Source organism: Panicum virgatum, chromosome 9K, assembly GCF_016808335.1.
Source record: "Panicum virgatum strain AP13 chromosome 9K, P.virgatum_v5, whole genome shotgun sequence".
In the NCBI taxonomy this organism is placed as follows: domain Eukaryota; kingdom Viridiplantae; phylum Streptophyta; class Magnoliopsida; order Poales; family Poaceae; genus Panicum; species Panicum virgatum.
The window spans coordinates 52,361,104-52,374,933 of record NC_053144.1 but is presented as its reverse complement, the minus strand read 5'-3'; the positions used below and the strand labels follow the sequence as shown (position 1 = coordinate 52,374,933).

Genomic DNA, 13,830 nt, shown 5'->3' with positions numbered 1-13,830 from the left:
ACTCATCTGGCACAGTTACATAGTTCTCAATCTAGGTAACTGTGCTCATAAAACCCCTATTGAGACCGGCCTAAGAGTTGACCGTTGCTCCTACGAGTGACAGGAGGTTTTAGATAATTTTGAGGCTACTAGTGCAAATTTGGCTTGTCCAATCGAGCTAATTCTAACCTTATATCTACCCGAAAAAAATTTCTTACCTTATATCTAGCTACTTGGTTTTGTGAGCCAACAATAAATTGATTTTGGCAATCAGTGGCTAGCCACGGTGGAAAATCAATTTAAAATAATTTTATATTTTTCTAGAGCTAGAAAAATAAAAGAAATATAATTTTACACCTAAAATAAAGGGTCTCGGGTGGACCCCATCTCAACCACAAGTGACACAATTTTATTACGAACGAAAAGCTCATCGCGTACCCCCAATAACTCCATCTGTGCCATATGCTTCATTTGTGAAGATAATTAGATGTCTTGAGAGGATTAACTAAAGGTATGAAATAAGTTCTTTAGTATAGGAATAATAATTAATGATTTACAATACTGTTAAATTTAATGTAGATCTACCCCTCTCATGAAAAATATGTTCAGACACGGTCGCGAAAAAAATATAAATATACCCATACAATATCTTCATATTTCTAAACTAAATACCAAATTAGATGCGAAGGTTTTATCGACATCATATAACAAACGTCAATATTCTTTTTTAATCACTTTAATATTTTATTATGATCAAACGGTACATAGCACGCGAAACTTTGCAGCTCACTCTCTCCTTCCGGGCCAGCGCTACGATCAAGCACTCTTTATTAGTTAGTCTTTTTTTTGAATTACTTTATTATTAATTACTCTTTATTAGTTAGTCTTTACATAAAATAGTTCGTCGCACACGAAATTCGCATGGTTTCCTTCCTCCACCGAAAACATGTGCCCAAGCGGTAGGCCGAGCTGGAAGCCTGAAACCAGAGCACGGGCATGGAAAAGCGCCGATCCGAAAACGGCGGATTCCCTCCGCGCAACAATCCAAGTGTCCCACCCCACAGCAGCGAGCGACGACGCTACCCACCGCCGCCCCCGGGGCTCCCTCACGCTCACCACCACCCACCCCCAGTCCCAGGGTCAGCCCCGTCATTTCCGCCCACGCCCCCCTTTACTTTTCCGCCCTCCCTTTCACACCCACTGGGTCCGGTCACTGGCTCCCCTCCCATCTCCTCCCCCTCCCCGTGCCCGCGGCCAATAAATTTTCCCAGCGCGACGGCGCCCCCGCCCTCCCGCTCCGTTCCTCCTCCCTTCCCCGAACCTTCCCCGGCCGCCCCGATCCCTCCTGCCTGCACCCCCCGTTTTAAGCCCCGCCTCCCGACGAGCCGCCACGGGAGCGAGCGGTCGGGAAGAGGAGGAGGGGGGTTTGTCTGTCTGACTCTGATCGGGGGCGGCGGAGCCATGGCCGAGAACCGCAACTTCGCGCTGCCCGGCCAGCCGCCAGGTACGAGCAGCTCGAGGCCCGTCGCCTACTCGCCTCTGCTTGCGGGTTTGGGGTTTTGGGCGCTTCCCGCGGGGGGGAGAGCGCGGAGAATTCGGTGGGTTTCTGAGGCGATTTCGTTCGGATGCGTCGTTTTTTTTCTGGAAAAAAACCCAGCACGTTGTTCTGTCGATCGATCGAGGACTGGTCGTCTTAAATGCTTGCATCTGGAAACGGCCGTGCGATGCGGTTCCCTGAGTTCGTGCGAAATTTCCACTCCCCCTTTTTCGTTCCCCCCGTTTCATTTCCGGCTTCGCAATTTTGCTTTTTATAATCGCCCTGTGGAAGTCGAGCTAAACCGAAATCTCCTTGGTCGCCATTTTTTTCTGGTTTCCGAAGGAAAGCGATTGCCCCGTCCCCGGCGTTTTCCTAACTTTTCCGCGCAATAATTCAGAGCGGACAAAAGGGTTTTCGGTACCAAACAAAGCAGGCCCCGTGTGCTGAGTGGTGGGAGCAGTTGGTGGCGTTGACTAACTGGTGACTAACTCAGCCTCGTGCTGGACCTGCAGACTTCTCGCAGATGCTGCAGGAGGCTCAGAAGCGCTGGCTGCGGCCCACCGAAATCTGCGAGATCCTGTCCAACTACAAGCTCTTCTCCATCGCGGCCGAGCCGCCCAACAGGCCCATGAGTATGGCTCCTTCCTTGCTCTGCGAAATTTCCTTTTGTTTCATGTTCTCTTGAGACTTGAGGTACTGTAGCTTCTGAACGCTGTTATGAAAGATGGTTGTTGTTCCGTTGAGGCGTTGATGATGATCAAATGTTGGCGCTGTTATCCGTTCTGGTTGGCTCAGTAGCTAGGGGCACAACCGTGGTAGGATTTTTGTTCTGTCACTCAGAAATGGTTTTGCATTCTGAAACGGACAACGTGATGTGTTGTTGGAAAAAAAAAGGTCATGGTGGTTAAATTCATGGCGAATAGTATATGTGATTGCCACTAGGCAACACCTCCCAGGGTGATTTGCTTTCGAGTCATTGCTGATCATTCATTAACATTAACAGTGCTCAGTATGCCCATCTTTTAGATGCGTAGAGGAAACTAATATTTTTTCCCTTACAGAAAACATTAGTTAGGACAGTTACATTAACTTAAGAGCTTGATTGCTTGATTTGATCAAAGCTATTCTTGTGGTTTGTATGTGTTACCCTCAACTTTGTCTGAAAAGAAATTCATTGGCAGTTGGCACTGATTCTCCTTATTCTCCTTAACTTTCACGTGACTGCAATAGGTGGCTCTCTCTTTCTATTTGATCGCAAAGTACTGAGGTATTTCAGAAAGGATGGGCACAACTGGAGAAAGAAAAAGGATGGGAAGACTGTCAAAGAAGCTCATGAAAAATTAAAAGTAAGCAAATGGTTGGAAGCTCCATATATGGTTGTGACTGTGGATGATGGGATATTCTGTATCATTTTGGCATGAGAACTTGTTATTATGTATTTTATACCATTTTGATATTGTTAGAAACCTGGGCATGTGCCGTTGTGGTTGTATAATACTTGTGTCCATACTGCCTAAGGAGTCAAATTTGGAGGTGGTGGGGGGGCTCACGCCTTATTCTTCTTCCATCTCCACTCCTCTTTCTTTTCTTCTTGTTTTTCCCTTTCTTCCCCCTTGCCTCCAATGAAGTTCTTGGACAGTAAGGGGGGCTCCAGCACCCCTAAATCTGCCCCTGATCATAGACTGCTGTGTCCATGTACTTGTGGTACTGCTAACAACTAGAAGCTTGCACAGCTATATTCATTTTAGACTTATACAAGCAATAGGCACTGCATTGGCCCCTGTTCCGCTAGGCGCTCGCCTAGGCGCGATTCCACGCGATTAATCGCAAGGCGAGGCCCGTCGCCTGGCCTAGGGGGGTAGGCGGACCCCTAGGCGGGCACAGCTCGTCGGCGGCGCCGATGGGGGTAGAGAAGTGTCCGGCGGAGGGCGCCGGTGGAGGAGGAAGCAGGGGACGGGCCGGCGGAGGTACGGGCGGCGGCGGAGGAGGAGGAGGAGGAGGCAGGGGCAGGCGCGGAGGAAGAGGCAGGGCGGCAGCAGCGGCGCAGAGGAGGCAGGGCGGCGGCGTCGGGAAGGGAAGGAGGCAGGGGCGTCGGGAAGGGGAAGGAGAGGAGGATAGGGGAGGAGATAAGGTGGGAGGTGGGCTGTTGGGCCGTTGGGCTGCTTTGATGGGCTTATTTTTTGACTCTAAGGCTTAGTGGTCCTCTGTTTTTTTCTTTTAGAGGTATATATGATGTATATAAGAATGTATATGTACGTATATAGTACCGCCTAGCAAGCCGCCTAGAAACGCCTAGGCTCGATTAATCCCGGCTAGGCTCTAGGCTGCGGGTCACCGCCTAGAATCCGCCTAGCGCCTAGCGGAACCATGGCATTGGCAGAGAAGCTAATGCATGAAGTTGCAAATGTTGGCTGGGGCATAGCTCCATCATCTCACATACGGAGACCTGTCAACTCATACTTACGCGGAAGATGTGTTTCGCTACTCACAGTTTTTGTACAACCATGAAGTGAAGGAAAACACAAATTCTGTTGCATTTACTGGCTTACTGCAAGCACAAGTCCTACTTCTGCATTATTTAGTTCCAGCGTGCTGGAATGTACTGCTAGGCTGAACCATAATGCCCATATATTTTGATTTTGTCCTATTTCTTTTGTTCTTTAACTTGTCCGCAGTCCGCTAAAGCTGAAGCTTGTTATTTTAGGCTGGCAGCATTGATGTACTCCACTGCTACTATGCCCATGGAGAGGAGAATGAAAACTTTCAAAGAAGAACATATTGGCTGTTGGAAGAGTAAGTGTTGAGTGTTGCGTCAATTCGATTCCACACTCGTTGGGATGGTACACTGGTCGTCCCAGAGGAAAGTGTGACCATGTAATCAAATGAATTCTCTTATTTTTCAGGGATTTCACACATATTGTTCTTGTACACTACCTTGAAGTCAAGGTACACTCAATTTCATGCCCCAGTAACCTTCTTTTGCATCTGTTCATTTTTTATGTGTTTTCTCATGGTGTCGTGTCACTGGAAAAATGGCTTGTGGAGATTTTTTGTCACCAGCGCACATTGGCATTTATTGACTGTGTTACGGAATGTGTCTAAAAACCTATGTTCACCAACTATATTAGGAGATGTGTAGATCCTATGTTCACCAGCTGTATTAGCAAATACCTCAAATACTATATGAGCAAATGTCTGCATAATTGCGGCATGTACCATTTGGCCTTTGTGAGTAGTGTTCATCACAATTTCCCTTCTGACTTATACTTGATGCTATATTGTACTTGCGATCCTCTTCCATGTTTTGCGGTGACCACACTGCCACTACAGACGACACTATACACCCTATTCTATTTAGCTAGGGTACAATACACACTGCATTATAATTATACACCTTTCTGAAGTGCATGCACATAGTCTATGATTTGTATAAAGTCATTATTTGCTAATGGTCCCTAGCGATTTTGTTTTATACAGAATATAATAGTAATAAATAGATAAATTTACGAATACAAATATAAGTCTAAGGCATTGCTTTTGAGTGAGTACCGTGTACCTATTTCTACTTGACAAAAAAAAATTAAGACTTCTTGTTCATTCTTGTTTGTGTTTAACTTTCCAGGGATGCAAACAAAGTTTCAGTCGTGTGAAAGAAGAATTTATGCAGTTATCCAATGTCGATAGTCCTTCATGTTCAAATTCTATCACTAGTCAGAACCAGATGGGCCCACAAACCATGGAGGCTGCTGAAAGCCCAATAAGTAGACAAACTTCAGATTATGAAGACACTGAATCAGGTATTACAGTTTCTCAATCTTCCTTCTGCATCATCTACACTAAGAATAGATTAACTGATGCAGATTCAATTATGCACCTTCTTTCAGTGTATCTAAAGCGAAATTCGGTGCAGCAGATAATTTCCGAGCAAGCTCCAGATACCACCCTCTCGCTGAGATGCAGCAGCCTGTGGATGGATTCATAACAGAAAACATGTTTTATGCTTCTTCTTCGACTGTTGGTAGTAGACAAGGCAAGAATCACTTCTCTGTATTTGAGACCTTGGGTTTCCATGCTAATACTGTGCTCTAAATCATTTTATTTTTTGCCGGACCACTTCCAGGATATCATGGTGAAATGCTGCCAACAACAGCTAACGTAGATAATCATTCACTTTCTCACCATGACATAGCTAGAATGTTCGACGATTCCAACACTGGGCTAAGCAGTGTTTCCAGAATTCTGTTTGATTCAGTTCCATTCAATGAGCCTTTCACAGATTATTCAACTGGGTTCACGGAGCCAACACTTCATTCTTCATTTGCCTGCTTAGAGGCTAATAATCTGGATGATAGCTCTCGTTTGCAGACATTTACATCTGAGGCTCTGTACACTAACCACCTCAGCAAGGAGGAAGCTGATGCACTGAGTTTTACTGGCATACCATCATCAGAGGTACTTTATTACTGTCTGTTAACTTTCTGAGAGCCTGCAGAGTTGGATGGGACTTTACTTTGTGTGTTAGTTGACCCAAGGGATGTATATAGACACTATCGATTTATAAAGACAACTTAACAAAGCACCCATTTGGTTACATGTAATTACAACTTGGTTGATCCTTATTTTTGAATACCTGTTGTGTAAAAAGCAGTGCAGTTCAGATGTACTTCCAATTCACAGCTAATGCTTGTACTGATCCTTATCAGAAGAATGTGAGCATGTGTATGTCAATTTGATGGTGTTACACCTGATTATGAAAAAAATAATTTATAACAAATTTTCAGGTAAACGGAAGTAGATATACTGAAGGTAGCATCAAACATCCACTCTTGAAGCAGTTATCATTAGATCTAATGACGATTGAGCCTACTGGTTTGAAGAAACACGACAGCTTTTCAAGATGGATGAGTAAAGAACTCGAAGAAGTGGTTGATTTGGGTATCAAATCCACTTCTGATGCTTTCTGGAGTAACATTGAGACAGTTAAAGTTCCTGATGGTTCCAATGTGCTGACTAATGAACAGCTAGATGCTTATGCAGTGAGCCCTTCACTTTCTCAAGATCAGCTATTCAGCATTCTCGATGTCTCACCAAGTTGCATATATGTTGGTACAAATACAAAGGTATGTAAGCTGTTTTATGTTCTTAATTGCTTCCATTCTTACAATATGTATGGTTTAGGCCTCCATAGATTGGTATTTGTACTTACTCCCTCCGTCCCAAAATACAAGTCATTCTACGAATTCTAGGACAAATTAACAAGAAGGTAAAATGATCATGTTTGCCCCTATTTATTATCCATATTTGGCACTAATTGATTCTTGCATGCACATGCACTTTCTAAATAGGGTACGATGACTTGTTTTTTGGGACTAGTTTTGAATCCTAGAATGACTAGTTTTTTGGGACGGAGGGAGTAGTTATTTAGTAGTTTGCAGTACTCATGTCACTTTTCCAGTTGCTAATTATTCTAACGATGCAGGTTTCGGTTACTGGCACATTCTTGGTAAATAAAGAACACGTGGAAAATCGTAAGTGGTCATGTATGTTTGGGAATGTTGAAGTACCAGCTGAGGTTTTAACAGATGGCACCCTACGCTGCTATGCACCAGCAAATCAATTAGGAAGAGTTCCATTTTATGTGACCTGTTCAAACAGGGTGGCTTGTAGTGAAGTTCGAGAATTTGAATATCGGGATCCAGAAACTCAGTACATGGAGCCTTCTCATTCCCAAGCCAATGGTGTAAATGAAATGCACCTTCATATTCGTCTTGAGAAGCTACTCACTTTGGGGCCAGATGACCATCAAGTGCATGTTTTGAGCAGTGGGAATGAGAAATATGAGCTAATAAATGCTATTAATTCCTTGATGCTTGATGTGAAATGGTCAGATCAAGAATCGGCTTCTGCCAACAAAGTGGTTTCCACTGCTCGAGATCAAAGTTTAAAGAAATTGGTAAAAGAGAAGTTGCATCATTGGCTTATCTGTAAAATAAATGACGATGGAAAGGGTCCCAATGTTCTGTGCAAGGAAGGTCAGGGTGTAATTCATCTTGTAGCAGCACTGGGTTATGATTGGGCTATTAGACCAATAATTGTTGCTGGTGTAAATGTGAACTTTCGGGATGCACATGGATGGACTGCACTTCACTGGGCTGCATCTTTAGGAAGGTATGCTCGCACATTCTTCATAAAACCGTTCCTACATGGGATGCCCACGGTCACTGGAAATTTTTGTAAAAGAAGTTACCTTATTTCTTTTTCACCCCTCTGTCTTGCACTTTATATTTTAATAGAGACTTGGTCCCTTTTCTATTATTGAAATCTATATTTATATTCTTTTTAGAGAGCGGACAATTGGTGTCCTCATAGCAAATGGAGCTGCAGCAGGTGCATTGACAGATCCGACTTCTGAGTTCCCTTCGGGAAGAAGTCCAGCTGATTTAGCGTCAGTAAATGGACACAAGGGGATTGCTGGTTTTCTCGCAGAATCTGCTTTGACAAGCCATCTGTCAGCACTTACTATTAGAGAATCAAAGGATAGCACTGCAGAAGTGTGTGGGTTACCAGCTGTTGAAGATCTCACTGGCACTGATTCTACCCAGCTTGCTGGAGAAGATTCTCATGCTGAATCACTTGAAGGTTCTTTAAGTGCTGTTCGTAAATCCACTCAAGCTGCAGCTCGGATATTTCAAGCCTTCAGGGTGGAGTCTTTCCACAGAAAGAAAGTTGTGGAATACGGAGATGATGATTGTGGATTATCTGATGAACAGACACTTTCGCTTGTTTCTGTTAAACCAGGACATGATACACATCTGCATTCTGCTGCTGTTCGTATTCAAAATAAATTTCGTGGATGGAAGGGAAGAAAGGAGTTTATGATCATTCGCCAGAGAATTGTCAAGTTACAGGTAATGCTAACAACCAATTAACGATGTTTTGTGTTATTATATGCATGTCTACTGAATGTACCTGGCTACATAGCGTTGCTAGTAATTCCACTTAGTTGACCTACAATATTGATACTTAAACATTCTGCAATGACTTGCATGAGTTAGCTTATAAGTTATAACAAAAGCTTGATATCTTCTTTTTTTTTAGAATAGATCATTTATTTGAAATACCACAGCAGTATTGCTCAAAGATCCTTATGCATGCTACAAATAACATTCATCAAACTAGTATGCCAGCGAACATGTTATTAGACAATTTGTAGCATGTCTAAAAACATAGGAATTTGGTGTCTTCTTGTGTTTGCGCACCCCCCCTCCCCACTCCCCAACATCGCACACGCACACGCACACGCGCACACACACGACCCCTGTAGTCTCGATACTAGAATTTTGGTCTTAAATCATGTACCAGCTCAACCTTCAGGGACATGGTAGTGCACATCAAAATCCATGTCTAATAAATCTGCATATTGGCTCCATTTTAGGATTTATTTGCTATATTCAATGCAAAACTAATCAGTTCTGTAAGCTGTCAGCACTTTTTTATTTGAGCTGCTAAATCTTTAGTTTATCCTGACTGAATGGCATACCATGAATCATTGAATGGCGTTTTACAAACTATCTAAATGAGGACGGTCCCTTTCGAACATAAGATTTAACGTAGTCTTTGTTTGTCATCAGGCACATGTGCGAGGACATCAAGTTAGGAAAAGCTACCGGAAGGTAGTCTGGTCAGTAGGTATCGTTGAGAAAGTTATACTGAGATGGAGGAGAAAGAGGCCTGGGTTACGCGGATTTCGACCTCAGAAACAACTTGAAGGTTCATCACAAATCCAACCTGCAAAGGCCGAGGATGAATATGATTTCTTGCACGACGGCAGAAGGCAGGCTGAAGCCAGGCTACAGAGAGCGCTTGCCCGAGTGCACTCGATGTCGCAGTACCCAGAAGCAAGAGAACAGTACCATAGGCTTACAACCTGTGTTGCTGAAATGAAACAGTCCAGGGTATGATATGATTACTGCCACACTTTGGAAGCTTGCCAAAGGCTGTGATTTTTTGGTTTGATCATGCTTTGATGTCGGCTATTTTGAACAGATGATGCAGGATGAGATGCTAAACGATGCATCTGGCGGTGATGTGAACGATTTCATGTCTGGACTGGAGGACTTGATCTGCATGGACGATGCGGCTATGCCTGCCATTTGGTGAAACTGAACTTGTTAGATCAGTTAGGCAGGGAGGCGGTTGCCTTGTTACCCTATGGTCCTATGTCAGTGTCAGTCTAGTTCTGTAAATTCTTCAGCTAGCTTTTCACCTCTGACTGTTTGACTCGCATTCTGCTAATATTATGTAACTCAGTTTCAGTGCACTGATTACCGGTAGAATAATCGCCCTCCTGTTTTTGATACATTTTCCCAACAAATTATCGTTTCTCATCTTAGTTAATATTTATCCATCGATGCGAGTGTCTGAATGGGCAGTGCTACGAGGTTATTGACAATGCGAGGTGCTTATGTGTGGATGCTTAAAGTTAAATTCTTCGATGCAAACTGGTGCTTGATAGGCTCAATTTCCTTGTTAGCACACACTACATTAAGCATGTGGTGCAAACTGCATATGACTTGATAAATATAAGGTTTTTCTTAGTTAAGCACATCCTCTATTGTAAACTCCTGCGGTTTAAGTTGTACGTTAATTTAGACATGAATGGAGCATCCTGGTGCAAATTTGCAGCATCTAACATGCCTCAATGATGCACGCGCATCCTGTGTTCACATGTCGGATCACTTGTTGTCGATCAGTATGCTCGGAGCTAAAAAAAGATACCCTGGTCACTGTCCTTTCATGGACTGACTTGAATTGTTTATTAATTTCTTAAACCATTTGGTATTTAAGTAGTAGTTCAAAGGCCATGAATCATCATGGGGACGTAGATGATAGAGTAACTATAAGTTTAGAACAAGCTAGTTACCACCGACACGTGGAACTTCCAGTCTTCTCCTTCCTGGACGGCTGGACCAGTGTTTCACTAGCGGCCACCGAAAGGAGGAACCAGAGGAGCGCTGAATCAGCTGACCGGAATCATCGTAAAGCCCTCTTGGGCTACTAGCAAAAACGAATGTGGCACAACACAAGGGAGCAAGCATCTCTCCTTACGAGCAGGGCCCCGTTTATGACACGTCAAATCCATACCAGCAGGAATCTAGATCGAATAAAATTTTTTCCAACCTTTTTTTTTTGTCAAACTTGTTTACGTGGACGAATCTCAAGTAAAAAAATGCTACAAATATTAGGAATTGTTCAAATCATAAAAAGCCACTAAAAGTATGGGAGAAGCAAAAGTGCCTGTAGTCTAGTGGTTATAAGTGTCTCGGTAGCATCTGAGGTTCTGTGTTCGACTCCCCATGGAAGCGAATATTCTGGAATTTAACGGCGTTGTACATACAGTGATAGGCGACGTTCCCGGGTATAAAGCATGCTTTTAAAAGATAATCTCGCTAATAGGTTTGAGATTCGGCTTCCAAGAATGTAAAACATAAACTCACATATTTCTTTTTTTTATCTTTAAGGTACAAGTATTAATGAATTTACACAATATTTAACGATTGTAGCAATTTCACTGGAAGCAAAATGCACAAATATGCCACTGATTGGCCTTTCTTTTGAAAAAAAAACACTGATTGGCACGGTAAGACCATGTTTGATACAACCCTAAGAATTGTTGGAGTTGGAGTTAGAAGTGCACGAAGGATATTTAGGTGAGCCATCCGATCCTATCTAGGACTAAACATTATACTATTTTATTTTATATAATAGAAACTTCAGATCTAACGTGCATCTACAAACAGGTCCTAACTCTAAATCTCTAATAGAATCAGTAATTATAAATGTCACAAGAAGACTAACTGACGAGTTCCAAGCTGTTTCAATCACATCGTGAAAACTAAATGACGAGCTCTTAGCTATTCACTCACAATCTAAACTTCGACTAGCTAGGTAGGTTTAGTGTTTTTAGACGCAACCTACACCTCAATCTAAAATTACCAACACCATCAACCGCCTCTGCCTCTTTTCAGGTTCCTATTTGACCTCTCAAGTTTTTTTTAGAGCAAAATCTCCCAACTTGGGAATGGGGGTCAACGTGTCGCGCTCAACAACGGATGGAGCCCACGGCCCGGCAAAAATAGCAACGCCATTTAAACCCGGGCCTCCCCGCCATCGATCCTCGCCTGCCCTGCCCAGCCCAGCCCACAGCCACAGGCCACTGCAGCCGATCGGCGATCGCCGGAGCATCCCCTCGCGCCGGCGATCGCCAATCATGGCTGCGATCCCAGCTGAGGCGCCGGCGCCGGGGCTGCCACCTCCTCCTCCCATGGAGCATCCGCGGCGGCGGCGACCGTGCGCCCTCTTCAGCTTCGCGGCCGCGCGCGACCGCTTCCTCCGGCACCGCTTCTTCTCCGCGGGCCTGCGCCCCTTCTCCGTCCGCCTCCCCTCCCCGGCCGGCACCAGCACCGTCGTCCACCTCTGGGCGCCCCCGCGCTCGGCGCGGCGCCCCGTGCTCCTCCTCCACGGCTTCGGCGCCTCCGCCACCTGGCAGTGGGCCCCCTACCTCCGCAGCCTCCTCGCCGCCGGCCTCGACCCCATCGTCCCGGACCTCCTCTTCTTCGGCGCCTCCTCGTCCACGCTCCCGGAGCGCTCCGAGACCTTCCAGGCCAGGACCATCAAGGCCGCCATGGACGGCATGGGCGTCCGGCGGTTCGCGGTGGTCGGCGTCAGCTACGGCGGCTTCGTCGGGTACCGGATGGCGGCCATGTACCCGGAGGCCGTGGAGCGGGTGGTGCTGGTGTCCTCGGGGGTGTGCCTGGAGGAGCAAGACCTCGCCGAGGGTCTGTTCCCCGTCGCCGACGTCGGGGAGGCGGCCGAGCTGCTCGTGCCCCGGAGACCGGCGGAGGTGCGGCGGCTCGTCAAGCTCACCTTCGTCCGGCCGCCGCCCGTCATGCCTTCCTACTTCCTCAAGGACTACATCAACGTCCGCTCTGATCCCTCTCTTGTCGATTTCACCGTCAATTTCGTTCTCCTTCTGCTCAGTTGCATCTTGCATGATTTCAGGTGATGGGCTCAGATCATATTCAGGAGAAGACGGAGCTTCTGTATTCTCTCATCAACGAGAGGAAACTATCAGATCTTCCGAAGATAAGACAGGTAGTTCTAGTTTCTTCCTCGAATTGCAAGAAACTCTGAAAAAACCTTCAGTGATTGATGCCCTGATGGCGTTCTTGGATCAACTATGCCTGCAGCCAACGTTGATCATCTGGGGGGAGCAGGATCGGGTTTTTCCGATGGAGCTGGCGCATAGGTTGGAGAGGTCAGTTTGGTGCTTTCCTCTGATTTTAAATGGCAGGCCGATGCGTCAAACAAATTATCTATTGCTAAATTCTAATCCAAAACATTCTGCAGGCATCTCGGGGATAATTCTAGATTAGTAGTGGTAAAGAACGCTGGGCACGCGGCCAATATAGAGAAGTCCAAAGAGGTGTGCAAGATCATCGTCGACTATTTCCAGGAACCGGCCGATTCAAGTGTTTCAATGGGAGGCAGGTACATAAAGTGATCGATCTCCTCACCTGTAGCGTGATCGTTATTTGTTAGTGAAATTCAGCAGTTTAATTTCAGCAATTTTAATTGAGTTGCTGTTCATCCATATGCTTTTTGGTGGCCAATAGACTTTATAATCTGGCCTAAGGCCTCTACGACCGACTGGTCGGCTGAGGCTGGTGGCACCCCCGCGGCGCGGGTTTGAGTCCTGGAGGATGTGAATTTCTGATACCGCGGGGTAAAAAATCCCCATCGCTGGTGGGCTAGGGTTCGGGAGTTTCTCGGTCGGATTAATAGTCAAGGCTGTCGCTTCGTCTTACCCCCCACCCGGCCACCCCCCCTCGAGTTTTATAATCTGAAGTGCCTTTTGATTCACTAACATGTACCCCTTCTATTGAACTAGGACATCTGATGGCGGGAAGTCTCAGTTCTGAACTAGGACATCTCGTCCTCGGCTCACAAAATTTTGCCGTTCCCTTGGCTCTTGAACAGCTGTAATCCTAACACGACCTTTTTGTAACTACACTACATGTGCTACGAACATCTCTTGTAACATGTCTGAGGACCTTCTCTATTAATGAAGCACGTTTTTGACCTGTTAAAGAATTGGCTGGTGTCCTCCTGCTTTAATCTATATATTCTATATAGATGCAACCCACTAAGTGTCATAATTTCTATTTCTCTCAGTCATGTTTTTCAATATGTTGCGGTTCATCAAAAGTATAAATAAAGAAGAAGCCCAACAGCCAAATTTTTTATTTATCAAT

General features: G+C 45.1%; 2 protein-coding genes across 3 annotated transcripts; both read left to right on the top strand.

Annotated features, from left to right (window-relative positions):
- Positions 1 to 1,223: 1,223 nt before the first annotated feature.
- Positions 1,224 to 9,923, top strand: LOC120652171 (calmodulin-binding transcription activator 1-like). Of its 2 annotated transcripts, none has more exons than XM_039929914.1 (13): positions 1,224 to 1,483; positions 2,029 to 2,148; positions 2,747 to 2,862; positions 4,221 to 4,309; positions 4,420 to 4,462; positions 5,139 to 5,313; positions 5,430 to 5,546; positions 5,637 to 5,968; positions 6,298 to 6,636; positions 6,996 to 7,684; positions 7,860 to 8,424; positions 9,148 to 9,471; positions 9,563 to 9,923. In XM_039929914.1, the coding sequence occupies exons 1-13, from the start codon at positions 1,441 to 1,443 to the stop codon at positions 9,674 to 9,676; spliced, it is 3,066 nt and encodes a 1,021-aa protein (XP_039785848.1). In that variant the 5' UTR covers positions 1,224 to 1,440; the 3' UTR covers positions 9,677 to 9,923. The 2 variants fall into 2 exon arrangements, with proteins under 2 accessions (XP_039785848.1, XP_039785847.1); XM_039929913.1 differs by having other exon boundaries at positions 5,427 to 5,546.
- A 1,792-nt stretch (positions 9,924 to 11,715) lies between these two features.
- LOC120652168 (2-hydroxy-6-oxononadienedioate/2-hydroxy-6-oxononatrienedioate hydrolase-like) lies at positions 11,716 to 13,668 on the top strand. The gene is made up of 5 exons (XM_039929911.1): positions 11,716 to 12,497; positions 12,578 to 12,670; positions 12,766 to 12,833; positions 12,926 to 13,066; positions 13,467 to 13,668. The coding sequence occupies exons 1-5, from the start codon at positions 11,787 to 11,789 to the stop codon at positions 13,495 to 13,497; spliced, it is 1,044 nt and encodes a 347-aa protein (XP_039785845.1). The 5' UTR covers positions 11,716 to 11,786; the 3' UTR covers positions 13,498 to 13,668.
- Positions 13,669 to 13,830: the final 162 nt, after the last annotated feature.